This window comes from Micropterus salmoides, unplaced genomic scaffold (genome assembly GCF_014851395.1).
Source record: "Micropterus salmoides isolate LMB-PRFRI ecotype aquatic unplaced genomic scaffold, ASM1485139v1 Ms_hic_scaffold_3, whole genome shotgun sequence".
Lineage (NCBI taxonomy): Eukaryota > Metazoa > Chordata > Actinopteri > Centrarchiformes > Centrarchidae > Micropterus > Micropterus salmoides.
In genome coordinates, this window is record NW_024042261.1 from 8,377,398 (window position 1) to 8,404,207 (window position 26,810).

The following is a 26,810-nucleotide window of genomic DNA, read 5'->3' on the forward strand; positions in this document are numbered from 1 at the left end:
ATGTCTATTTGTCTAATATTATAGTTTGCTCTTCTTTTGTAAAACATGCTTCTTTTATGTGAACGCGCTCATGTCTGGATTGGGAAACCCTGGGTTGACATACTGAGTTGATAACCAGCTTTGTGTGACCACTTATCACTAGCGCGATTGTTAGGGTTAGTGAAGCCAGATAGTGAAAAGATATCCTAGGTATGTTGAACTCGTTTCGTGGTACAGGACCAAGGACATTGTGTGAAAATAACAATATAAAACAACTTGTCGCTAAACAAATCTCTCTCTCTCTCTCCTTGTTTGCAGTATAATATCATCGAAATTGCGGTAAGACAATTTCCACACACCATGCTTTTCATATGTAAATTTAGCATGTTAACCTCCTACACACATCAAGAGCCTAATCTTTCTGTGATGTCAACATTTTAGTGTATAGCCTCTATAAATTTTTGATATTCTGATTTCACACTTCAAAACTCCATTACTATTATTAGTACTTTGTAATATTACTAATACTAATACAGTATGTACTGTAGCAGGATATTTTAAACTGATCAATGTGAACAATGATTGCAGGCTTGGGGAGTAACAGATTACATGTAACACCGTTACGTAGGCCTAATTAGGATACCAAAAAAAGTGTAACTGTATTCCATTACATTACAGAAAAAAAGCTGTAATCAAATTACTGGTACATTTTGTAAAAACCGGGATTACTCAAAAAGATTAATTAAAGATTCCATGAAAGGAAGAGCAGCGTGCTATTTGCTTCCGTATGTGTTCCCTGTTAAAAACAGGAACGTGTTGCAGATATTGACAGGCATGTAGCCAGTAGTTGAATGTATGCCTCCACCCAGGGGAGGACTGCCATTAAAGCGTTCGGGAAGTTATATCTATTATGAAAACCAAAGAAATATCTGCACACTGAATAGTTTTGAAGCCCTGTAGAAGGTGTTGAGGGCACAGGTATTAGGAGGCTTACATTGTAGAGATGCACCTATTTACCACAGATGCATTTGATCAGCTCTGATACCTCAGAGTTTGCATCATCACAATTAATGATAGAACCTAGTTGGATTCATTATAACTCTATGCAGGTCATTCTTTGTTTCCTCTTATCCACAGCTTGGTTTGGATGTGTGCAAATTCTTCTGTGTTTAAACTAGACTTAAATCAGAGCAGCCAACAAGGCACTCTTCAAAAACTATTCAGGCTCTGGTTCTGAGTGTAAGACTCCTTCTTTATCCTAAAGAATAAGGTAAAAAGTGAAACTACTGCGGCACACATAGAAGTATACTATATAATTACTTTTCAACATTTCAGGCAAACCATGAAACATTTTAGGGAGCATTTTCACTTTTCAACTTGTACTAGACAGATGTCACTTAGCAAGAGTTCAGCTTTAGTGTTTGATATTTTATCTGTGTTGGAAGATTAACTTGTCCTTGGAATTGACAGATAGAATCTGAAATCTAACATTTTCAGTCAGTAATTCAGAGAAAATTAGTGCAAATATATAGAGAATTTCTTGTGAACCATATTTTTATATATTTTTTAAATGTACGTAAAAAGACACATATGGACAACATTTAAAACTAAATGTAAAAGTAAACGTAAGGGCAGAAGGTCAGTGTGCTGGATGTCAGTCCACGCCATCAGATACAGACGTCCAGCACACTGAGGATGCAATCCAGGTTGCTGCAGCTGTCTGGCACCAGGAGGGACATTGATCCACACTGTGACTATGGAAGAAAAATAAATGATATCAGTGAACAATATGTTTTTGTGTTGTCCTTTGAAGACAGACAATGTAATATCAGCTGTCAATGTCCAGTAATGCTGATTCATGGCACACATAATCTAGTGCGGCAAATTACCACATATATATGTATATAATATATATATATATGGTAATGATGCGGCCACAGGCTACCAACAGGCTACCAACCTCCAACCAGACAAGCTCCGGGTAAAAGCTACTTCTGCTAATGCAGCCATGGTTTTTGTTCACTTTCGGCGTTATGCACCACCATGCACCTGAAACACTTTGAGGTTGGAAGTTGGAGAATTCAACCTCTGGAACACGGCATATGCTCCCAACTTGGACTGATCCTTGTTTTTCCTCAAATCTGATTGGCTCAATGGCGCCGATCAAAGTAGTTTATTTTCCATCTGGGGTGATTTCAATCTCCCAACGTTTTGTCGGGGGTGAACTCAGGGCTGGGTTGTGTGACAAGCACAACAGAGACAATGTGGGGAAAAGAGAGAAAGAGGAAAAAGAAAGTGGTGCAGAAAAAATAAGAATTAAAAAGATAAAATGGTGGCACAAGAGGCAGCTAAATGTGCCTAATTAACCAACGACTTGGGAGAAGGTTGCTGTAGCAGGTGAGGCAGGATCCTGCACAGACAGAGACAGGTGCACAAATAGGAGGCTAAAGCATTTATTATATACTGAAATTATTTGAATGAATGAATGAATGAATGAAACCTTTATTTGTCCCACAGTTGGGAAATTGCAAGAAATTGGAGCAAGCCTCCGGGCTGCAGCTATATTCAGCGCCGGCACTCGCTTCCCAGAAAAGAATTAATGCAGACAGCAACATAGTATATATTACATAACAACATACAATACATAATAGTACACAAGACAACACACATTACATGCGGTCACATGATGGGATTTTTTGAGGTGACTTGTAAGGAAGAGAATTAAAGAGGGCAGTTTCGAGGCAGTCAGTTCAAGGGGGGGGGGGGGGGGTATGGTGTGAGTAAGATAATGAGTCTGTGTTTGTGAAATATGAGGCTTCAGACCGACTATGTTGTTAAAAAGAAAAGTTCAGTTCATTGGCCTTGTCCTTGAAGAGAGATAAACCAGTGCGCAGGAGAAGATAGGAAGGCCAGCTGCAAGTTGTCTTCCCGCACGGGTGGAGGAGGGGAGGGGGAGTGAAGGGGCACCAATTTAGGCTGATTCGGTAACATTTATCCGGATCAGTGTCCTTCAATTGCTCTCATCCTCAGCGTCATACGTGCATCCAGTTCATGTAGTGATTTCGACATTTCTTTTAATTTCATTGTCAGACCAGTGGTTACTCTCAGCAGCTCACCAGACTGCGCCCCGATGGTGTCAATCCTCCTCTGCACTTCCACAGACCGGTCTGAGATGTTACTAAACAGTTCACCGTTCTGATCAGCCCTTTGATGTAAAACCTTCAGCTTTTCGTTCACCCCATTTAAGCACTCTTTAAGTTCCCCAGAAAGCTTTTGGGTAAATTTGCTGGCGGCTGTCTTACCAATTTTACGATATATTAGGGAGATTCCAAGCCCGATAATCAGGAAGCCCACTAACAAAATTCCAATTATTCATAAATCTTCAATGTCCTCCGCAGATAAAACATCCAAGCAAACCGCTTGCCAGGTCTCCCACGAGTTGCGAGCGTAGCCTGCGGCAAATGTTCCACTGGGACAGTTCGGCTCACCCGGTGAAGCACGTCTCTGGGTGAAAAAAATAGCGCTGAGTGACCAGTTGATTAATTCCATTTTGATGGTTTCAGGAGAACAGCAGGCAGGTGGTCAAAAGAGAAAATTTTCCACACGACCAAAAGTAGACAGAAAATAGGAGCAAGCCAAGATAAGAGGGGAGAGTAGGAAAAGCACGACTGCTCTCTACAGTAGCAGGAAGTAGAAGTATTCATATTTACATATGAATTTATGTATGGGCATATTGTAACCCATGTTACCACCCGCTTAAAAATAAGTAACTGATATTTTCCATAAAGAAAATAAATAATGGGTTAATCATAGACAAAACAGCAGTTGTTGGTGATTGTGATTATTTTGAAAGGTTTGTAAAGTTTCAGGTGACATTTGGAATAGAACAGCTCTGAGATCAGTGATTTCAGGCCATATTCATTGTGGAGTGATCACACTCTCCAATCAGAGTTTAGCAGAGAGTTTTTTCCTTTAATACGCAAAGCTGAGTCACACATGTCAGGAGTGAGCTGTGTCGTTAAACCTGGAATATTCTACCTTGTTTACGGAGATAAGTGTCAATTGACCGTAAAGAAGCCAGGTATCATGTGCTGTGGGGCAGAGGAGAAAAACGTAACTTAACGTGACCAGTTTTAGCCACCCTATTGCGCTAGCAGTGTATGAGGGATGAAAAATGAATAATGTATAAAGGAATAAATAATTAAATGCAGACATAAATTAAAATTAAATATATTTTTGTAATACATTTTTTTATTGTGGTGCCAACATCAGTCTGAAGCAAGATTGGTTATAGTGATGTGATCAGATCTGCTAGTACTGTCTTGACTTCACTGGAGAGTGGGTTGTAGCCCAATTCTGTGGTCTGGTTACTGCGACTAGGGGCGCTAAAGATAGAGGTCAGGACAGCATGGCCACTGGCCAAAATTAATTATCACAGTAATGCATTATTGCATATTGTATATTACCAGTATACTTTTTATTTAATGGTATAACATTATACTAACACTAATTTATACTAGTTACTCCTTCAGGTTGTGCCTCTGCAGTGTAGCGTACACTATTTTTTGTTGATTATTGCAGATGGTACAGGGCTCAACGTTAAACTTTTTTGCAACTGCCTCCACCGGGCCAGTGGGTTTGAAACTTACTGGTCCAAAGACAATTTTTACTGTCCCTCCTTCCAAAAGTGTTCCAAAAAACTAAAATGTAATCACTGTTAAAATTATAAAAAATAAAAAGGTACCGGTCGTGGTGGTGGAGTGATCGGTTTGCTCCTGGATACGGTCGCTTTTTCTTCACTCAGAACTCTTGTCATTGTTTCTTAGTTTTTCGAACCATAAGAAGTCACACTGCAACTCTATCGGAGATGAGCAAATCTCGCGGTAAGGATAAGGATAAGGATGCTAAAAAGACAGCAAACGTTACCAGAACAGATGAAGCTAGCGCCCAGCCACTAACACTTGCCATGCTAGTCGGTGAACTTGAGAAGCTTCGCAAAGGAGTAACAGGCGAACTTACTGACTCCTTGAACAGCGCCCTGGTTCCTATCCAAGCATCTCTGCAGAAGATCGCCGACACTGTGGCGTCAAGCTGGGTCTGCCCTAATTTTATGACTTCGTTATTCTCATTAATTCCATCCCTGAATTCACACCACTTAATTTTTGGGGGGGACCTAAACTTAGTGTCTGACCCTGCTCTTGATAAGTCAAACCCGAAAAACGTAACCCGGTCCAATATGGCTAGAGTCCAACTCGGGTGTGTGGATGTGTGGTGTTCCCGACATCCAACAACAAAAGAGTTTTCATTCTATTCCCACGTTCACAAGACATACTCTTGTATTGATTATTGTTTTCTAGATAAAATACTTCTACCTTTAGTGAAATCATGCGAATACTCTGCACTTGTTATCTCAGATCACACCCCTCTTCTGTTAGACTTGGAATTCCTCCCTAGATGTGAAAAGCACCCAAACCGGAGATTAAACACAGGATTATTATCCTTTAATAGGTTTTGCGAGTTTATATCTGAGAAGATTTCACTCTTTATCCAAAATAACAAATCCGATTCAACTTCCCCTTCCCTTTTATGGGAAACTTTTAAAGCAGTAATAGGTGGAGAGATTATATTTTACAGTGCAATGATACGCAATCAGGAAAGGCAGAGACAAACTGATCTTATCTCCTAATCCCACTCTTCAGATGGAGAGACTCAAATTCCAGACTGAGTTTGACCTCATCTCTACAATTGAGGCAGATTTCCTTTTAAGGCGCACAAAGAGTACGTATTACGAGTATGGCGATTAAACCAACCGGCTGTTAGCATTGCAATTAAAGCACCAATCTGCCTCTCGACTCATCACTCTAGTTCGCAGGACCCCTAGCTCCGTAGTTACAGATCTAACTGAGATAAATAATGTTTTTGCCCTATACTGCTCCAACTTATACAAATCTGAAGCCCCATCTGATAATTCTCCAATGAACGAATTCCTAGACAACTTAGAATACCCCACAATTGATGAAGCAACCACATCCAATCTGGACGTGGTCTCAAACTGATGCAAATCGGCAAGGTCCAGATGGCTTCCCAGCTGATTTTTTAAAGAAATTTTTCCCTTGTTGTTAGATATGTTCAACGACTCCTTGGCACGTGGCTCCCTTCCTTTATCTTCAACTCAAGTATCAACTTTACTCATCCCAAAGAAAAATAAAGAACCGGTAGAATGAAAGCAGCTAGAGGCCTGTCAGCCTGCTTAACTTCGATATAAAGTTATTAGCCAAGATCAGTGCTTGCCATCTCGACCCCTGCCTTCCAGGCATTATTTCTAGTGACCAAACAGGGCAAACAATTATCCTCAAATATCCGTCACCTACTCAATATACTTCTGTCTAAGTCTGACACACAAGACACTGAAATGGTAATCTCTATGGACGCTAAGAAGGCCTTGGGGCTATCTATTCTCAGTCCTCAACAGATTTGGTTTCGGTCAAAGATATGTCTCATGGATTCAACTATTATACAGGGCCCCTACTGCTAGCGTGACCACTAACAATATTCAGTCTAAGTTTTTCCCCCTAACATGTGGCTGTCGTCATGGCTGCCCCGTATCACCTATGCCATTTGCCATTGCGATCGAGCCACTCTCCACTGCTCTTAGAAACTCACCGCTTTTCACTGGCATATACAGAAACGGGGTGGAGCACAGAGTACCCCACTACCATCATTAATAAGATTCTCAATACTTTACAGAAATTCGACTCCTTTTCAGGCTTCAAGTTAAATATATATATATATATAAGAGCGAATGCTTCCCTGTGAACAATGCTGCGAAGCAGATCCCGAACCAAGCACTACCTTTCAAACTTGATCCAGTTTTCTCCTTGTGGAAAAAGAAAGGCCTTGTTCATCTCAAACAGCTTTTTTCTGAAAAGGTTTTTACCTCTTTTGAATATCTTAAAACTAGATTTGGCCTGCCACAATCCCATTTATTCAGATATTTTCAAATACAAGACTTTGTTCGCTGTAACTTCCCCAACTTTTCCCATCAACCACCTGAATCTCTCATTGATATAATTTTGTCATTTCCTACAGCCAGTAGAGTCATTTCTGGCACGGTGAAGTTAATCACATCATTTTTATTATCTACCTCAGCAACTAGGACTACTTGGGAAAAAAAGAGCTTGGCACTGTATTCTCAGATGAATAGTGGTGGGTGTCCCTCAACAGGGTTAACTCTACTTCATCTTGCGCTAGACTGACACTGATTCAGTTTAAGGTTTTACACAGGACACACCTGTCCAAAGCTAAACTTAACAAGCTATACAACACGGGCGATATGTGTGACAGATGCTCTCTATCACCGGCCAATCATACACATGTTTTCTTCCTGCCCCAAACTGGCTTCTTTCTGGGCCTCTTTCTATGATAAATTATCAAAGGCCCTCAATAGTCCGATGATCTCTGACCCTTTGATGTCTATTTTTGGTGTTCCTGGAGATTTTAACAGCTTTACTCTTAGGGAGACAAATATTATAGCTTCTGCATCCCTTGTAGCTCATAGGCGCATTTTGCTTCAATGGAAGGATCGTAAACCTCCACCCTCTGACTCCTGGCTTAGCAACTTAATGTCATTTTTATACCTTGAGAAAATTAAATATAGTATTAGGGACTGCTCTGATAACTTTAATAACATGTGAGGTCCTTTTCTTTCCTTTGTAAATTCTATTTCTTCTCTGGAAGATTTTACATAGTCAGTCGGGTTACAGAGCAGGCAGATTCCTTTTCATTATTTGACTTTATTTTATTTATTCATTTATTTATTTACTTTGTTTACATATTTTGTACTTTTTTTTTTTCTCATTCCCTCATTCACATGTTTTGTCCGTATGCGAACATGGTTCTTAAGTTTGGAAGTGGGGAATTGATTTGTTCACTATGTTCCTGTATGTCTTAATAATGTTAAACTGGGTGACAAGTCATACTTTCAGCTGTATTTACTATGCTGTACATTGTCAACCCAATAAAGATACTTGAGAAAAAATAAATAAATAAAAAGGTAATAGTCAACAAAACAATTTACCTTTAAAACAAAACAAACTAACAGAGTCAAACATGGCGTGCTCTCTCCTGCTGACAGCCATTTAATAAAAAAATGTACACAGAGCAGCGGTTATAAGTCGCCTCTATCCTGTGTGACAGGACGCCATGGTAGCGACATGAGCTACAAAACAACTGCAGGATGTTATTTTTCTATTTTCTTTTTAACTACTAATGTTTTTACGAGTTGCAAGTTCAACTGCCCGACGTTACTTTTTACTGGCCCCGGGCCATCGGGCCACTGTTTTGTCAAGCCCTGCTGTATGAAAGAGTTCTTGTAAATGTTTTACCAGGCCAGTAGAACTTTATATTGTCTGCCTGATGGCAGTGGAAGGAGTGATGGAGGAGGAGAGAGGGGTCCTCTTGACACCTGCCGGCACCATGGTTGGCACTTGTCAACTCCGAAAACGTTTGAACACATTTTCGTCAGACTGCCGATATTCGACAACTACAAAGTTGATTTCTCGCCTCAAAACTTCTCAGAAGTGTATTTAAAGTTCTGTTGTTGGCCTCTAAAGAATAAAACGGTTAACATTAGGATCTATTGAGTATGTGAGCCGAGATTAACGTCATCACGTTTTGTGTGTAGTGTCTTCTGAGACAAACCATATTTGGAAGTTCAACTTCCGTCAACTACCAGCAGGTCTGCGGGCTGCAGCTGGATATACTTGGAGCATTTAGCTGCCCTTGTGTGCTTCAAGTACAGATAACAGCTCTCTGTGTGCCCGTTCCGTTCAGCTCTGTGCAGGCTACATATCCCACATGGATCATTTCAGAATAAGAGCATTTTGCCTGCCTGAAATTGCTGACTTGTTCAGATTCTGTTAATTTGTTCGGTTGTGCTTAGTTTTTGTGCTTCTATCATGATAAGCTAGGCTATGTAGTTAAATTGTTTCTTTTTTGTTTATCAGGAGTATGCACAGGATGTTTTCTTTTGAAATTCGACCTTATTCTCTATGCCATTCTGTGTCTGACTTCTTGCCCGGTTCATCTGCTTTGTGCTGCTTGACACTGCTTCCGTCAAAAATAGACGAGCAGTGAATATTGAACTTAAAAAAAAAAAAAGAAAATCGAATCGTAATTGTAATCTGGCAGAAAAAGCGAAAATTACGTTTTTTCCCAAAATCTTTAACCCTAGCTTTAAGTAAACATGATGTTTTTCACACTGAGAGTCAACAATATTACATTATCCAAATGAATGGCCCAGTTTCATCTGCCATCTTGTTGAAGGAGAAAAATGAACAATAAGCTGCAATGGTATTCACATTAGTATCCTGTTTTTGTCATAAATACATGTTCTTCCCATTTGCCTTATTGCATAGGATCCTAACAACAACAGGATTGGGCAGTGGCTGAATGAAACGTCAAACGGTAAAATACTACAGCTTTCTTACTCCCTGAACTCTGAGGCCCGTGAAGGAATCTACCAAGTCATTGTGTCAATTGGTGAAAATAAACTACATCACAGCTTCAAGGTGGAGAAATATGGTAAATAATTTTTTTTAACCTTCCATTTCAATACATTTATAATGAAGCAAGAATGCTAACAGTCATGTTTTGTCCCCAGTTTTGCCAAAATTTGATGTAAAAATAAATATGTCTGATGAAGTAAGTATTGAGCAGGAAGAAATCAAAGCTGAAGTATGTGCAAAGTAAGTAAAAGCCCTTTCACTCATTACACTCATTAAATAATAGGTTCAGTTTGGTGAGGGAATGACTCCTTTTCAACAACACACACAAACATTTATTTTTCCTGTCAATGTCCCTCTAATCAGGTATACATACGGACAGCCTGTGTCAGGCAGTGTTCAAGTTCAGGTGTGCCGACCTCTGAATCAGAATATTTATCGTGCCAGTGTACGCACCCCTGAGCATCCAGAAAGAGTCCCTGACATAACTGCCCCATGCTACAAGGAGACAAAGCAGGTACAGTTGCTGTGGTGACTCCTCTTTGTGCTGAAACAAGGTGCAAATAAAGGTAGACCTTACATACGCCCATACAGAATGGATGTATGCTGGGTAACAACTGGTCTTGCCTAGTGACAATGATTAGTTTCCGCATGTTATGGCTATTTTTTTCCCCAAAGGCTTGCATGCAGAAAAACATAGGATACCATTGAAACATGCAGCAGTAAAGCCAAAGATTTAGCCAATGATGAACATTATTTGTTGAAATGTATTTCCGTAATTTTGGTGCTTGAACTTCGAATACTGAAAAACCAAGATATGAAAAAGCTGAACAAATATAAGAATTTAAAAGTGACCAGAATAAGACCTGAATAAGGTGAGTACTTAATTTACCCACACCTTTTGCCACAGCTCAATGTTATTGTTATTCTCCTCCAAATTAGGGAAGACATTGATAGAGGAACACGCCCCCTCTGTAAAAGCAACCTTTTGACTGAATAAGGATATGAAATAGTGGGAAGGAAAATGTTAATATGTCCCTCCATTCACAATTTTCATTTAATTTTATCTTATTTTATTTAACTTTCTAGACAGACAAGAGAGGCTGTGCCACTTTTACCTTTACGATGTCAGCTTTCACAAAACTTGACCGAAAGGTGCTGCAAGATGTACTGGACCTCAGTGCCAAGGTGGAAGAGGAGGGCATAGGCAAGTATAATATTTTATAAAATTTATATTTTTAATAGAAGAAGAAATATCTAAATGTCATGTGTTTAAACAGTATGGCATACACATTGTTGTAAAATGGAGCTTTCTTGTACAGGTATTTCACACCAACAGGAGAAGAGAATAGGGATTTCATATGTTGTTGGAAAGCTGTCCTTCATTGACACACCCAAGATTTATGACCAAGGATCAAATGTGGAGGGAAAAGTAAGTACATGTGGTCTCCACTTCTTCAGTCTGATTCTATTCACAGTGCAAATGAAACCATGATACAACTTTGTGTTCTAACAGGTTAAAGCAGTTCACTACAATAATACACCCATTCCTGACATGCCAGTGTACCTGTTTGAGGGTGAAAGGTGGTCAGCACGTCTGGTACAGAACCTCACAACTGACAGTGATGGGATTGCCACCTTCTCATTCAGCACCGCAAACTTTAAACGGAACATCCGCCTCCGTGTAAGTAAGAGGTAGCACTAAGACGACAACCTGAAAGACAAGATTTGATCACAATGAGCTCATTTGTGGTGTTTCTCTTCTGCAATCTAGGTTGGCAACAAACCGACGCTGGACAACGTTGGTAATAGAATGCCATACTATGAGGTTGGAGAGCATGTATTTTCTGTGCCCGAACCTCCTTCTCCTGATTCTAAAACAGTCAGCTCCCTGGAGGTGAAGAAGAAGGATCAGCTACTTCTCTGTGACAGAGAAGAAGACATCTCCATCAAATACACTGTAGTTCGAGAGACCCAGGGCTCTGTGGATGTGATGTATCTGGTGAGTGGTTCTCTTCCAGAGACATGGACATAGGGAAGATGCTTTTAAAATTACCTTTATATCAGATTAATGACACCTGGTCTAAAGGAACACATTTAATGACATTTAGCTAGTGACACTGGGGACACCAAAACCTTCCATATTACCCAGCAGATTTCGTGTATTTATGCTATATGGTAACATTTTAGCATGGACTAGGGGGGAAGTAGAGCCCCTTCAGGGAATTCGTAGATGTTGAGCGTGATTTTTTTTTCAATTGTCTGTATTGTTAGTGAATGATAAAAATGAAATCGACTTTTGCTGGGGTAGGGGGGCATTAACTGTTTTGCCTTCTGAAGGGGGGCATGACAGAAAAATTGGAGAACCACTAGACTATGTTAGTAGAGTAATAGTGATATTTTAGAGCACAACCAAACACTGGTTGGCCTGCAAACATAAAGCTGATGTCATTTGATTTGGGGAAAGAATCAAATGTCATTATTTGTGAAGCTACCAGATATCAAGCAACAGCTGTTAAGTACTTGTCTCACAAATTTTGCCAGCTAACAATAGGGTTAACCCTGGTTAATTGTTTACACTGCAAGCAGAGTACTGGAAAACTGGGAAAACAGCCTTTATGGCAGAGAAATAACTTTAAGAAGTTTCAGTAATAAATAAAACGCACAAAATATTATTAGGATAGTACTTTGTGAATAGATGATGTTTTTATGGACCCATTGTTATATGATGTAAATATTAAGTACACTTTTCCCCTACAAGACAGTGACCAGCCTTTTACTTATCACCCTGCAAAATGGTTGTCAAAAGTTTCAAAATGTGCACATATTAATTTCCAGAAACAAAAGAGAATATGATTTAATCAACTTAATTAATCCACTATTTTTATCTGATTATGAGGAGTTGAGGACATCAACAAAAAGACTTGGCAGCGCTAAGTATCCTGTTAGATTTAGAGTGCCATTCTCAAATGGAAAAACATGTGGTAAAAATATGATTGAAATATGACTTGCGTTTATTTCACATATAGATTTGAGGAAGGTTACAGTCTTACAGTCTCCTCAAAGCTCCACACAGACCTGATGTGCTAGCTTGCCATTTTTCATCTCTTCAGTGGAGCGGAAGCTTCATTGAATGTTTAAATTACATGCTTAATTTATGTCATGAATTATTTGCGAAGTCTGTTTTCTATGCACTTCATCGCATCTTGCTTTGATCAACCATCTCAGGTAAGCGTAAAGCTTTTTCAGTTAAGAGACCAATTTAGCATTGTACCCCTAAAACATTGGCTGAGTTGGACAGTTTTAAAAAAAGGATTAAATCTGATGCAGCAGAACCAAACAAACAACCACACACCAGAATAGCAGCAGTGTTGTAATCTGCTGTTAAAGGAAGTTTTTCTGTTGTATTACTCATTCTGTCTCTCACATTCTCCAGGTCTTATCCAGAGGAGCCATTATCATGCAAGGAGTTAAGCAGGTTGAAGTGCAAGATAAATCAGGTGGATGACGTCTTAAAATCACTCTTTAAATTAGCATGGCAAATTTCTATTGACCTATGGAGGTATGTGAATGATGACAGTTGGTATGTTGTTTCAGTGACTGAGGGAGAGGTGTCCTTCAAGTTGACAGTGTCTGCAGAGATGGCACCACAGGTCCAGGTTGTAGCTTACGCCGTCCTCCCCAGTGAGACTGTGATCGCCCACAGGGCTGACTTCTCCACCGAGAAATGCTTCAGTCACAAGGTCAGTGAGATATAAAAATACACATTTGTGTCCTGTTGACAAGATCATATATTCTCATCATATATCACTGAAGTCCACATGGTGTGATGTGTTTTCTGTATGTGTCAGGTGTCGCTGGAGTTTTCTCCGCCCTCAGCTGTCCCAGGAGAGGAAACCATCCTGCAGGTGACGGCCCAGCCAGACTCTCTGTGTGGTGTTAGTGCTGTCGACCAGAGCGTCCTCATCAAGGAACCAGGGAAGACTCTGAATGCAGACAAGGTAACTGCTAGAATCAAAAGCACTGTTTTGACAGATACACTTTACAGCCACATTTCAAGATGAAAGAGTAAGCCTTCAATCCAAAGAGTTCACTAACTGTCACATCTTCATAAAACAACCAACCTTTTATAGCTTTCAATCATACATTCTTTTTTAGATATTTGCCTTGTTGCCTGTCAGAGAAGCATCCTCTGTTCCACATGAGGTGCAAGATCCTGATGGATGCCGCCATGTGAGAACTAGAATATACATGGCACACCACAGAAGGGTCAAAGGGAGAGAAGATGATGCTCATTCAGTTTTCCAGGTGCTTCCTACAAAAAAATTACAATATAATGAATATATTCATGTATTTGTTTTTCAAACATTTACATAACTTTTCAGTGATGCCTGTATGTTGTTGGATTAACTAGAATGCAGGGCTGAAGATGACAACAAACTTTATCAGAGTGCCTTTATGCATCAAGTACAGTGGATGGGAACGTAGCCGTTACGGTGACTTATTTTTTTGCTTAATCAAGTGACACTGAATATTTACCAGCATTTCAACAGCTCACTGTGTCACTGCTATGCTCCGGTTCTGATGGAATATTTTCTGGTTTCTTTTTTTGAAGGAAGTTATAGCTTCAAGAAGCTTCCTCGACTCCGTGCTTCAGGAGCAGTACAATTTATGAAAAGACCCGTTAGTGCTGCCAGATCATCTCCTCCTCCTCCTCCTCCTCCTCCTCCTACTTCTCCACAACCAATAGAGACAGTCCGCACTTTCTTCCCTGAGACCTGGATATGGGACCTGGTGGAAGTTGGGTGAGCTTCTGTCACAAAGAGTTTTCATAGACATAAATTGGGGGTAAATTAGTGCATGTCAACATGTTTACATGTTCATCAAGACATTTTTTAATAATAATAACAATAACCTGATTAGGATGTTTTTCATGCTTAAGAAAAATGTTTAGGTTCTTTCAAAAGGATTGTGTATAGGAAAAGCATTTTCGGCTTATATGCTCAGGGTTATATTCTTTATTCAGCATGGGAAATTATTGAGTTTAGCAACACCAAACATTTTCTCACATTGTTTTTCTTTGTCTAATCTGAGTTATGTCAGTATGTTTCCAGCTCACTGAATGTGTCTGTGTGTATCTGCTGGTTCAGAGAGTCTGGAACAAAGGATGTGTCCCTCACTGTCCCAGACACCATCACCACCTGGGAGACGGAGGCTTTCTGTTTGTCCCCTCAGGGGTTTGGCTTGGCTCCTCGTAAAGATATCACAGTCTTCCAGCCCTTCTTCCTGGAGCTCAGCCTGCCTTACTCCATCATCCGGGGGGAGCACTTTGAGCTGAAGGCAACCACCTTCAACTACCTGTCCAGCTGCATCATGGTAACCAATGCTTTTACATGACCTAGAAGATAATGGCAGCAGGCTAACATGCTGATGTTTATCCGACGAAGGTTAAAGTCAAGGGCAAGTATCTTCAACCAAGTCCAGTTGCCCTTGACTTTAACCTTCGTCGGATAACTATGACCTGGATGATTGAGAATTCTCACAGACATCTTGCTAATCATTTTGGGTGGAACACCCTCAGATTGGTACAGGAGTATGAAAGGACAACCAGGAAAATTGCAGACTACAGGAACCATCTACGATTTAACTTGAGAGATATGGCAACTACCTGTCCAGCTGCATCATGGTAACGAATGCTTTTACATGACCTAGAAGATAATGGCAGCAGGCTAACATGCTGATGTTTATCCAACAAAGGTTAAAGTCAAGGGCAACTGGACTTGGTTGAAGATACAGGAAGACGATTTGTCCCTCATCCAAAAGACTCCATCAGTTCTGACTGACTGGTAGGGAAACTCAGCTATTTAACCTCAGTGGGGTCATTTGCCAGGACCACATAATAATAATAATCTTTATTTGTAGAGCACTTTTCAAAAACAAGTTACAAAGTGCAAGACAACAATTCAATACCCAAAAGACAACAATACAAGCAAGAAAACATTGAAAAGACCAAAATACATGTTTAAGATAAATATAAAATAAGTAAAGTAGATAAATAATAATAATAAAATAAAAGGGATAAAATAAAATAAAGTATGTTTTAAGAAGGGACTTAAAAGAGTTCACTGACTCAGCTGACCTGATTTCCTCGGGCAGGCTGTTCCAGAGCCTTGGGGCCCTGACAGCAAACGCTCTGTCCCCTATAGTTTTCAGTCGAGACTCTGGAACAGACAACAGACCTCTGCCCGAGGATCTCAAGGTACGTGCTGGTGCGTATGGGACTAAAAGGTCAGAAATATAACAAGACAAGAGGCCATGAAGAGCTTTAAAAGTGATCAATAAAATTTTAAAGTCAATTCTAAAACACACTGGGAGCCAGTGTAATGAAGCTAAAATAGGGGTGATATGGTCATATTTCTTTGTTCTGGTTAAAAGCCTGGCAGCTGAGTTCTGGACAGTCTGGAGTCGATCAGTAGATTTTTGGTGAAAAGGCTGTTGCGATAATCCAGGCGTGATGAGATGAAGGCGTGTAAAATGGTCTCGGTGTCCTTAAAAGTTAACAGATCGAATTTTTGCTATACTTCTAAGTTGATAAAAACATGATTGAACAAGCTTCGTGGTGTGCTGCTCGAAATTTAAATTACTATCAAACCAGACACCAAGGTTCTTTGCAACAGGCTTTATGTGATTTACTAGGGAACCAGCAGATGGCAGTATTTGTTTTGCCATCTGCTGAGACCCGATGACCAGGATTTCTGTTTTGTCTGAGTTCAGCTGGAGGAAATTATTTGACATCCATTTTTTAACTTCACAAAGGCAGTTGTTAAGTGAACTCAGCATTCCAGGGTCTGTGGATCTGACAGGCAAGTACATTTGTGTGTCATCAGCATATTGTCGCTGTCCGATGAAAACCACGTATATCGACTTTTGATGATTTTGTCTTTTTTCTATATTTGGAACAAGCAAATTCTCCTCTGTATGCTGTCAGCGTTCGTAATCGAATTGACCAATTAATAGAGGTTTTATGACGTTATGTATTGAACAAGTATCTCCATTGGATGTGAAAAGTGTCCATCAAACAGCGTATCTCCAGCTGCAGGCTGGATGCCCCTCCCTCCCTTTGTTTGAGATTGCGTCTGTGAAAGTTAGAAGCAGAGTGCACTCGTAAGTTTCTGTGAGGAAGATAACGTCACCAAGGTAAAGTATCACCATAAGATAATTATTTGACAAGTTTGTACTCACAGTCTTTTTCGACTGGCATCTGTGTAGATTAGCTAACGACATTTTGTTCTTTAACATATCGATGTTGACAGCTAAAGTGTGACTTTCGACAGCTAGCTAATGTTAGCTGGGTAATAAGTCTTGATTTGTATTACAATCAGATAGTGAACATTAGTTAGTATCTTATATAAAATAATCTGATATAAAATCACCGATATATCAAATTGTTTGCCTTGTTTGTAAACATGTTTTATACCGTGGATAAGTAAGTTACTAGGGCAGACTTATTAACTTAATTACATCGTGTCATTCTCAAATCGAGCGATGCCAGCTCAAAGCTTTCTTTTTATCATGGCAGCGTTGTTGTACATTTCATTAGTGACTGAGATGTATTCGTCAACATCTTTTTCTTTCTCATGCAGAGTACCTTAAATGATGTTGTCTGTTGTGTGCACTCTTCCACTTTTTCAGGATAGACATGTCGTTTTCATTAGAAAAGCTTTGCGTATTGGTCAATGTTAAATACGATAGGGCAGTAGAGGCAGCAGCCAGGGTCAGCAGTGAGGAAGAAGGTTTGTGGAAAACTAGGATTAAGACAGCCAGAGCAAAGAATGCAAAGTCAGCAACACATTGAATTATGTCAGTATTGTATTCAGTGTACTTTATGTGTTCCTCTCTATCTTTTTCAGATTTCCTTGAGTGTGACCAGATTGAGTCTCCCGCTGCTATCGTGCCAGATGGATTTGAAAATGAAGGTAGATACATTAACAGACACACTCTGATGCACACATAAGTGTGTGTGTGATGTATTTAATGCAGTAGTGTTTGTTGAAGTGAATGCTGGAAGTTTTCCTAGTTGGCTTGTTACGGTTTGTGGTCAGCTGCACACACTGTCACACTGTCTCACGCAGACATACACCACTACGACACATTGAGGACATTTACAGAATTTTTCTTTTCTTTTCTTTTAATCAAAAGGAGAGGGAGTTGAGGAGGATTCTTCAGCTGGTGGGGCTCGTCCAAGAAGGTCAAGGAAGAAAGGAAATCCAGAGACCTGGAACGTGAATATTCAGAAAAGAAGGAGAATGAGGGGCCAGTCCTATCTCGGGAGGAAGAATCAAGAGCCTGGGTTGAAGGAGGCAAGAAAAATAGGGATGCCATGCCAGTCTGCTGCCTGCCAAAAGTCCACTAAACTGCACTGCAATGAAGTCGAGGAGTCAAAGAGGGAGGAGATCTTTATGTATTTCTGGGGGATATTAGACTGGAAAGAGAGGAAAATTTTTGTTAAGTCTTTACTTGACGTCAGCAGTGTACAGCGGTGGCGCACAGGAGCAGATGAATCCAGGAGGTCGGCATCCATTTCTTGTCACCTTGTAGTGGATGGAAGATGAATCAGAGTGTGCCAACGCATGTTCCTGTCTACACTAGGCATAAAGCAGTGGTGTTGTCTGAAATGGGTAAGAAGTAGAGGAGAGAGTCCTGAAAAGACTGAGAGAGCGAGAGTGAGGTCAGAAGAGCGCGACTTCCTTAAGACCTTCCATTTAGATCTTCCAAAGGTTCCATCACACTACTGTAGGTCCTTTTCATCAAAGATGTACCTGGAGCCGGTGTTCAAGTCTCTCAGTCATCTCCACACTAAGTATAAGCGCTCTTGTGCCGAACATGGAATCCAGTCTCTGTCGAGGCAAGTTTTCACCAACATTTTCAATGACTTAAATCTTTCTTTTTTTCACCCAAAGAAACCCAAGTGTGATACATGCTGTTCATTCAAGGCTGGAAACATTGAAGCTGCCACATGGGAGGAGCACTGTCTTAAAAAAGACACAGCACGAGCCATGAAGCAGAAGGACAAAGATGAGGCTGGTGGGAAGACCTTGGTGGCATGCATGGATCTACAGTGGCTCCTGCTCTGCCCCAAGCTGCAAGCCTCCACCCTCTATTACAAGACTAATATCAGTGTTCATAACTTCACCATCTTTGACATGTCATCACAAGATGCAACAAATTACCTGTGGCATGAAGGTGAAGCTGGTCTCTTTGCTAACGAGTTTGCTTCATGCATCGTGCACTTTCTTGAAGCAAACCCCTCGTACGAAGAATACATCCTGTGGAGTGATGGATGCGGCTACCAGAACCGAAATCTGCTCCTGAGCAACGCCCTCCTCAAGTTTGTGACCGAAAAACAGAATATAGTGACGCAGAAGTATCTCGAACGAGGTCACACACAAATGGAGTGTGATTCTGTGCACAGTGTGATAGAGAGAAAACTAACAGATAGAGAGATCTGTGTTCCGGCTGAGTATGCTGCAGTTTTCCGGGGAGCTCGCTCCAATCCCAGGCCATACCATGTGAGGTACGTGGACCACAGTTTCTTCACAGACTTCAGCCAAGTGACCATCTGCAAGTCCATCCGACCAGGGAAAAAAGCTGGAGACCCAACAGTCCATGATTGTTTATTAAATTGAGTGTAATTAAATTTTATCTGACTTTGTGATGGCTTTACAGGTTTTAATGATATTAATATAATTCGTAGTTGTTCCAAGTATTAAATAAATTATTAAGTAGTAGTATTTAAGAGTCAATTGTCTCTAACAAATAGCTTGACTATCTTTCCTGACTGTTCATAATTATAATATTTAATGTATTTTGTGATGTATTTTGTGGCTTGACATTTTGAATGTGTTTTTATTTACATGAATACAAAGAATTTCAACCTTTGTTGATTAAACCAATTTGATTTTATTTGGTCATTGTCCACTATTGTCGTTCACGATATTAAGATAGCATATTGATGATGATTAGCATTATTTTTAAAACCGGCATCTTATTATTTAGCTCAGGTAGCGTCTGAAGCTTTAACTAGCGAGGTAGGATGCAGGTAACGTTTATAAAACAGAGCTACATGTGTCCCTTTTAGAGGAAAGCGCTGCAGCTGTTAATTTAAACAAAGTATCTTAATAGCCTCCGGATGCGGTTAGGCTGAAAGGTAAGTTTTTGTGGCAACTTGTCCAGTGTATTATTTGGGGGAAACAGAAATTATGATAGGTGTTTGGAACGATAGCGTTGGATTAAAAACGTTCAGTTTTCAGCCAAGGATTACAACAAGCTAAGTGATTTACCTGAGGTGAAAAATGTACACACGTTAATGTCGATGTTGTGCCGAATTATGCATGCCTTCTGAGAATTGCATGCACCTCGCTGCTGGTAACACTCATTTATGCTGAGAAAGAGGTGGATACAAATCTCTGCAGGTAGCCTGCATCAGCGGTTTTGCCCAATTGTGCATGCACCTCTTAAGGTCCTTTTCAGACTCTTTGCTGTGCTTGTTGATCAAAAGGAAATCTGTAGGGTAGGCTTACTGTCAATAGTTTATCAATTGATGGGGACGTAAACAGAGACTCGAGGCTTGGATCCGCCCGCAAGTCATTGGAGCCCGTTATTTAAAAAACACGCATGTCTACCTTCGCTCACAACAATCCACGCATGTCCATTTAAAATATTAAACAGTTCACTGATGACCGTGTAAAGATAGTGTTTCACTTATGGTGGTAAATTTGAGTAATAACTGGGGTTTATGTTTATTTTGTAACATTTGTTAATGAGAAAAACTGTTTTTTCATGTTTCTGAAAAAAACGATTTTTGGAGATACGTGGTTTTCATTGGACAGCGACGATATATATGAAAAGAAATACCATGTTTATGGATAATATGTCCAAGGGGAAGCAGATACAAGGAAAACAAAATGGGTCCTAAGACCGACCCCTGAGGCACACCATATTTAACTGGACAGAACGAAGAGACAGTTGTTTACAGACACACAAAACTTCCTATTTGACAGGTAGGATGAAAACCATTCTAGGGCAGTACCAGAGATCCCCACTCAGTGCCTCAGTCTGTCTAACATGATGTTGTGATCAATGGTGTCAAAAGCAGCGCTAAGGTCCAGGAGTATCAGGACAGAGCACATGCCATCATCAGTAGACATTAAAAGGTCATTGGTGACTTTAAGCAGGGCAGTCTCAGTGCTGTGGTACTTCCTAAAACCAGATTGAAACTTTAATTTGTTATTTTCCAGTACTGTGGGCAATTGTTTGGACTCAATTCTTTCTAGAATCTTTGCAATAAAAGGCAGTTTTGAAATTGGTCTAAAATTATGTGGGAGGGAGGGATCTAAACCAGGTTTCTTTAAAAGCAGGTTCACGCAAGCTGTTTTAAAATAATCAGGGACACAACAAGTAGATTGGGAGCTGTTAAAAACAGAGATCAAATGGGGCCCAACAGAATCTATTACTTTCAGTAAAAACTTTGTAGGTATAACATCAAGTGGGCTGGAGGACACTCTCATTTGTGATACTGTTTTTAAAAGCTCAGACAAGTCTATGGGATAAAACTGGTTAAAACTCTCTTGTTGCTGGTGAGGAACCTCTGAGTAAGAGGCCGCGGGGGTTATAGAGGCTCTGATTGTCACCACCTTATTGGTAAAATAAGATAAAAACAATTCACAGTCATCATTACTTCCAGCTGAGGCACAAGGAGGGGTTGGGTTTACCAGCTGATCCACAGTCTTAAACAGAAAGCTGGGATTGTGTTTATGTGTAGTAGTGAGTTCAGAAAAATAGTGTGTTCTCGCATCCTTAACCATGTTATTGTAGTTAATTAATAAATCCTTCAGACTGAGGTAATGGACTTGGAGACTGGATTTTTTCCATCTGCTTTCCTACATTCCCCTTTTAGGCTGCGAATGCTGTCATTTATCCAGGGTTGCTTACTAGCTTTAGGCGTAGGCCTAACCTTTAGAGGAGCAGTAATATTTAGTGACAACAAGCAGATATGATTGAAGTGATCGACCAAATTGTTGGTGTTCAGACAGGTGCTTTGGCTCTGAAAGAATGTCAAAACTTTGAAACACTTTGTTCATTAAAGATGCAAGAACACACGGAGCTTGGTGAGGCAGCATGAGTAACAGGTGAATCGCAGCTAAAAACAATACATCTGTGGTCAGATATGGTCATGTCCACTAATTCCACAGAGGAAACACTGACACCCAGGGTAAAAACCAAGTCCAGTGTATGAACATGGTTATGGGTTTGCCCTTTGACATGTTGTTTGAAGTTAAAAGAAGTGGCCAAAAAGTCAGTTGCATTAACATCTTCCTTTGTCAGCAGGTGAAAACAGGAAAACAGTGCGTTTTCATCCTTGCTCAGAGATGTCACAGCCTTCCTTTCTTGGAAAGTGAGGTTTGAAGGGGGGGCCTTTGCATTAGAAAGGGCTGCAGATACCTTTAGTCTGAGCTGTTCCACTTCTGTTTCACTTCTGTTTCTGTTCATTTGTTTTTCCTAATGGCCGATTCTGTGGCTCTGATGAGGTCCACTATAGGTAGCTGCTGTGGTGTAATGGCAAAGTTTAATCCTTTGGCCAGAATGTCTTTCTCTGGTTGGGTGAGCGCCAAGGCAGGAGTGGATTTAAGTGCAGAAACTAGGGCTGTCCCCAACTAAGGATTTACATAGTTGAATCAGAATTGTCAAGTCCTGCCTATAGTCGAATCATACGTGTTTTTGTGCATGGCGATTGCGAGCCAAAGCTAAACTGAGGCTTATTGTTCACCATTTTCTCTCTCTCTCTCTCGCCTGCCATTCATCGGTCTTGTGCACAGTTTTGCGTTCATGCCGTGCTGCACAACTGCATGCAGTCGCTGTTCCTCACGGGTCTATTTCAAGTAGCCGGCTGCTTAAAAACAATATAATATTCTTTGTGTGGTTCATAAATGGTGATAAATTATCCGAAGGTCCCACGAGGTGCGGACAACTCGGCACAACACCAGTGAAGCTGGGGCTCCTTCTCTTCTGCAAGTGTTCCTCCTCTGCCACCACACACGCTACACCTACACATGCGCACTGACGACCCAGGGTTACAATTTTGGATTTATTCACGTTTATATACAGCATTAAATGTTGAAATGTATATTGTAATAGGCTGTATATTAACTTATTGTCAGAAAACTGGTAGTTCTATGTAAAACCAGACGTTGAGCACCCTCATATCGCCAAAATGGCATGATCCTTGTTTCGCTGCAAAGCTTCGACTGTGAGATTGACAGTGGAATCAGGCTGCGCCCATTGAAGCATCAAATCCTTCAACTATTCGGCCCTAGCAGAAACAATAGTATAGTACCTTTCCAACCACTCAAAGCACTTTTACACTACATCTGCATTCACATACTGAGCCTAAGTGCTCAAACAGAAACTTTCATTCACACACATTCATACACTGGCGGAACAGCCTGGAGGAGCTGGAGATTGAACCGCCGACCTTCAGATTAACGGGCAACCCGCTCTACCACCTGAGCCACAGCCGCCCCAATAATCACCTATTTGATTATATTCTAATTATATGACCAGCACCTGTACATTTACATGACGCTTTTTTTTTTCCAAAGCGACTTACAATTGTTATTCATGTCAGAGGTCGCACGCCTCTGGAGCAATTAGGGGTTAAGTGTCTTGCTCAGGGACACAACAGTGGATGGGTCACAGTGGGAATAATTTAGGAATAATCAGATTGTTTTGGCTGCCTGTGCTACTGCAAAACAAGTGGTTTGGTTGGCTACATGTCCATAATAAAAGATACAGGCAACAATAGTGGCTGGGCAGCAAGCTGATATTTTAAAGTGATCTTATCAACACCTTCATGGAGATTTAAAAAAAGAAATTAAGTGTTTTAAACAGAAATAGCTAAAGATAATCAACCAGCAAAGCAAATTGCATTCCCTATTAGAAATAACAATGTTGCAGCTGATTCTAACCTGATGAACAGCAGATGAAATATATTATTACATTTTTACATGAGTAGGTTTGTAATTTTTTCCACTTTTAATGGGAGTAATTGTACTTTTTCTTGAGTAAAGATTTTGAGTACTCTACCCACCACTCGCCAGTGGCACCAGTACTAGCGCTGATATGGTGAACATGAGACAGCAGAGATGAGGGCAAGAGCAGAACAGAGTCAAAGCCAGCACAGTCCAAAGCACCAGTTTATGGTAAGATTGATGATGATATGACTTATTTAGGCCTAGTTATCTACTCAAGGGCTCAGCTGAAGTGATTACTTTACTTTAGGAGAGCTAGAGAGGGGTTTCTAGTTTTGAAAATGTATTTGTATTTCTGGAGAGTGTGCTGACCAGGGACAAACTCCTGGGCCACTTTTTTAAAAACTTGTGTCTCTGCTTCGTGTCCATAAACAACTGAAAAGTAGTCAAAATTTTCACACAGAGATGAGCATCCTGCAGTATTTTAAGAAGAAGAGAACAGAGGTCACAGGAGAAGTAGTAGAACAAACTGAGGAGGACGAGCTTGTAAGTTGTATGGATAACTACTAGACGTAGTAAATTCTATAACTCACATAGTAAAAGACTTTGTTAGACCAAAAGCATGTCATCCGAGTTTGCATTGAAGACAGCTCTGTGTTCACATATATTTGTTGCAGGGAGAGTCAGGAACAAGTGAGACACAGGGAATATCCCAGACAGCAAGTGTAACTTTGGAATAACTAAATACATTTGTACTGTGGTTAGCTAAATTAACTAGCAGCTGTTCCATGGTTTTAATGGTATGTAGTCGGTTTTGTTCTAGTTATATTATACTCCGTCTCTCTGACCCTCTACCTCTCCGAGTTTTTCTCCATCTTCTGTCACCACAAAGACCCTCTTTCAGCCACACTAATAAGTACACTCTGTTTTCAAAAGCCATTAGAAATTAGCATTTAAGTGCTTTGTTTAAAAAAATTTTAAAAATGGGAGGGGCATGCCCCTGAACCCCCCTAGCATTTCAGCGTCCCCCCTAGGTTCAAAGTCATTCCTACGCCCCTGAGCACAACATCACTGCGCTGTAATAATGTTATGCTTTATTAAATGTCACATAATTAACAAAATAGATATATAATATCAGTCCAGTGACTGTTACCTGAGAGCCAACCTGCCTCTCATTCTCCTGCGCTGGCAGTCACTCAGCCTGCCGAATGAACGAAAGACTGAGGAGGACCTATGTGAGCGGTGAACGAGTAGTTCATTCCTGCTCCACAGTAGGAGCTGTCACGTGAAAAATGTACGACTCAAACCTAGAGACCCACAGTTGCTATGAGTCGTGAACTAATTGGTTCTGTTTCCTGTGCTGCCTGCTTACTACAGCCCTGTAGCCGAGCTGTCACGTGACAAATGAACGACTCAAACAGACCCACAGTTGAGAGTCGTGAACTAATCAATTCTGTTTCCTGTGCTGACGGAGCCCGTGCAGCTCAGATGAGTGAACATAAGAGTCCAAGACTATTCACGCATGCGTGAAAATGAATGAATTACTCACTGAGACAACCCATTCCTCATACATAAGATTAGGTCTTATGAACGAAACGTTCATTGAATGACACAACACTAATGACAACAGAATGAATCTGTTACTATTAAAAATGGCTCAGATGCGCTGTATAATTAACCTACATCTTCATCACCGTCTTCACGAACATGAATCATTCTTTCAAATCGCAATTTCGGTTTGAAAACGATTAATCGTTCAGCCCTACTTTCTGTTTACCTGAGAGAACCCTCGGGGCAAAGTGGCTACGTTGCGATTTTAAGAATGTTCCTAAGACCGACATCTTCTCCAATACTAATCAGCATGCAGCTATCCACTTCACTATTTGTTCGCTTGTCTTGCTTTTATTTATCTACTTCTCCCACACGCTGCATCCAACGTAGTCTGCCAAAGCCTCCCTCCACTAGGTAGGGAATGAAATTAGCACTAACCACCTGCCAAATGCGGGAAAATTTTGGCAGTGGTGGTGCCACTTTGGCGGACATGAAAAATGCACAACAAGAAAGACACAAAGTTAGCATATTGTGGGGATTGACACACGTGCCTGTGTCACACACGCACACAGTCCAATTAGCTGAGTCCGTCCTGAGCCAGTCCGTCCTGAGTGGCAAGGGGAGGTAACTCCGGTGTTAAACTACAAGTACTAAACTTGTCTATTAGACGCAAGAGGCGTCACTTGATTTTAAATTTCGTTGGCCAGCAAAAGTATTTTTGTTGCCTTGCTAGGATCCAGAAGAGGAGGTTTTTGTTGAGATAAGGACTCATTCATTGGAGATTCAACTTTGGGCTTTGTATTGAGCACTGACTGTATAATACACTGTGGTGAACTTTGATTTTATATGATATTATTTAATGTCATGACTTTCAATTGAAATACCTGGTTGTTAAATAAGGTGGAGAGATAAAAGACATGAGTCCTTTGGCATGCAAACATAAATATATATTAAACATTGAATGACAAATGAAATTATAAATGAGCTGAATGTTCTTTCTTTAATTAGCGCATACATTTTAAAAGTGGCAGATAAAAAAAATACTTGCCTGCCACAGTGGCAGATCCACAGAGATTTTAACTTCAGCCCCACTGATAAAGTGCAGCTCACAGTCTCAAACAGAGCAAGGCTGGCTTCAGTTTTTCAGTGAGAGAAATATGTTAGCAACAGTTGTGCTTATATCCATGTACATAGCAAGAGTCACGTTTAATGAGCGCATTGTTTGGTGCAATACAGTTGGTAATACAATTTTACCTAAGAACTTATTGTGTGTGCAGAGTTGTTACTGTTAGCACTATATTTTTCATATTTCATATTTAATGTGGTTGCCGGCGAAATGGATCAAGATGTTTCCCCTTTCTACCAGCAGGTGGCAGTAGGCCTATTTAAATGATACCTTGTGCACATGCACAAAAGTGATTCTGTCAGTCAAGGTTACCGCAAATGTGCCTATTCAAAATGATCCATCTAAATCTTTCAAATCAAGATAACAAAGATAACAAAATGGTTTTTAATCACTGGAGATAAGACTGTTAACTATGATGTAATAGGAATGCACTTAAGATATGAAAAACAGTACATAATTTCCAACTATGACAACAATCTACCGAAGTAGCAGCACAAAGGACACTAAGGCCAACAGTTGTAGGGTTAGCCGGTTGACACGCATACAGTTGCTGACTTAGGTTTAGGCACACACCGCTGTGATGGTTAAGGTTAGCGTAAGGGGCTTTGGGGAGCAGTCAACGCC

The 26,810-nt window shown here is 40.4% G+C and overlaps 2 protein-coding genes across 11 annotated transcripts in view; both read left to right on the forward strand.

The window, feature by feature from the left end:
• The window catches only part of LOC119882654 (alpha-2-macroglobulin-like), a 237,305-nt gene that overhangs the window by 182,519 nt on the left and 27,976 nt on the right, over positions 1–26,810 (forward strand). For 2 of the 10 annotated variants that reach the window (XM_038692806.1, XM_038692804.1), the window contains exons 5-19: positions 298–318; positions 9,396–9,561; positions 9,641–9,725; positions 9,849–9,999; positions 10,572–10,689; positions 10,805–10,914; positions 10,999–11,166; positions 11,257–11,484; positions 12,919–12,982; positions 13,080–13,225; positions 13,334–13,483; positions 13,641–13,790; positions 13,897–13,978; positions 14,098–14,287; positions 14,633–14,858. The exons of 7 other annotated variants lie outside the window; for them this stretch is intronic. In XM_038692806.1, coding sequence (XP_038548734.1) covers positions 298–318; positions 9,396–9,561; positions 9,641–9,725; positions 9,849–9,999; positions 10,572–10,689; positions 10,805–10,914; positions 10,999–11,166; positions 11,257–11,484; positions 12,919–12,982; positions 13,080–13,225; positions 13,334–13,483; positions 13,641–13,790; positions 13,897–13,978; positions 14,098–14,287; positions 14,633–14,858 — 2,055 coding nt within the window. The remainder of the gene's footprint in view (positions 1–297; positions 319–9,395; positions 9,562–9,640; positions 9,726–9,848; positions 10,000–10,571; positions 10,690–10,804; positions 10,915–10,998; positions 11,167–11,256; positions 11,485–12,918; positions 12,983–13,079; positions 13,226–13,333; positions 13,484–13,640; positions 13,791–13,896; positions 13,979–14,097; positions 14,288–14,632; positions 14,859–26,810) is intronic. One more of the 10 variants, XM_038692805.1, reaches the window with a different exon arrangement.
• LOC119882660 lies at positions 16,538–19,445 on the forward strand. The gene is made up of 2 exons (XM_038692816.1): positions 16,538–17,458; positions 17,682–19,445. The coding sequence occupies exon 2, from the start codon at positions 18,113–18,115 to the stop codon at positions 19,166–19,168; it is 1,056 nt and encodes a 351-aa protein (XP_038548744.1). The 5' UTR covers positions 16,538–17,458; positions 17,682–18,112; the 3' UTR covers positions 19,169–19,445.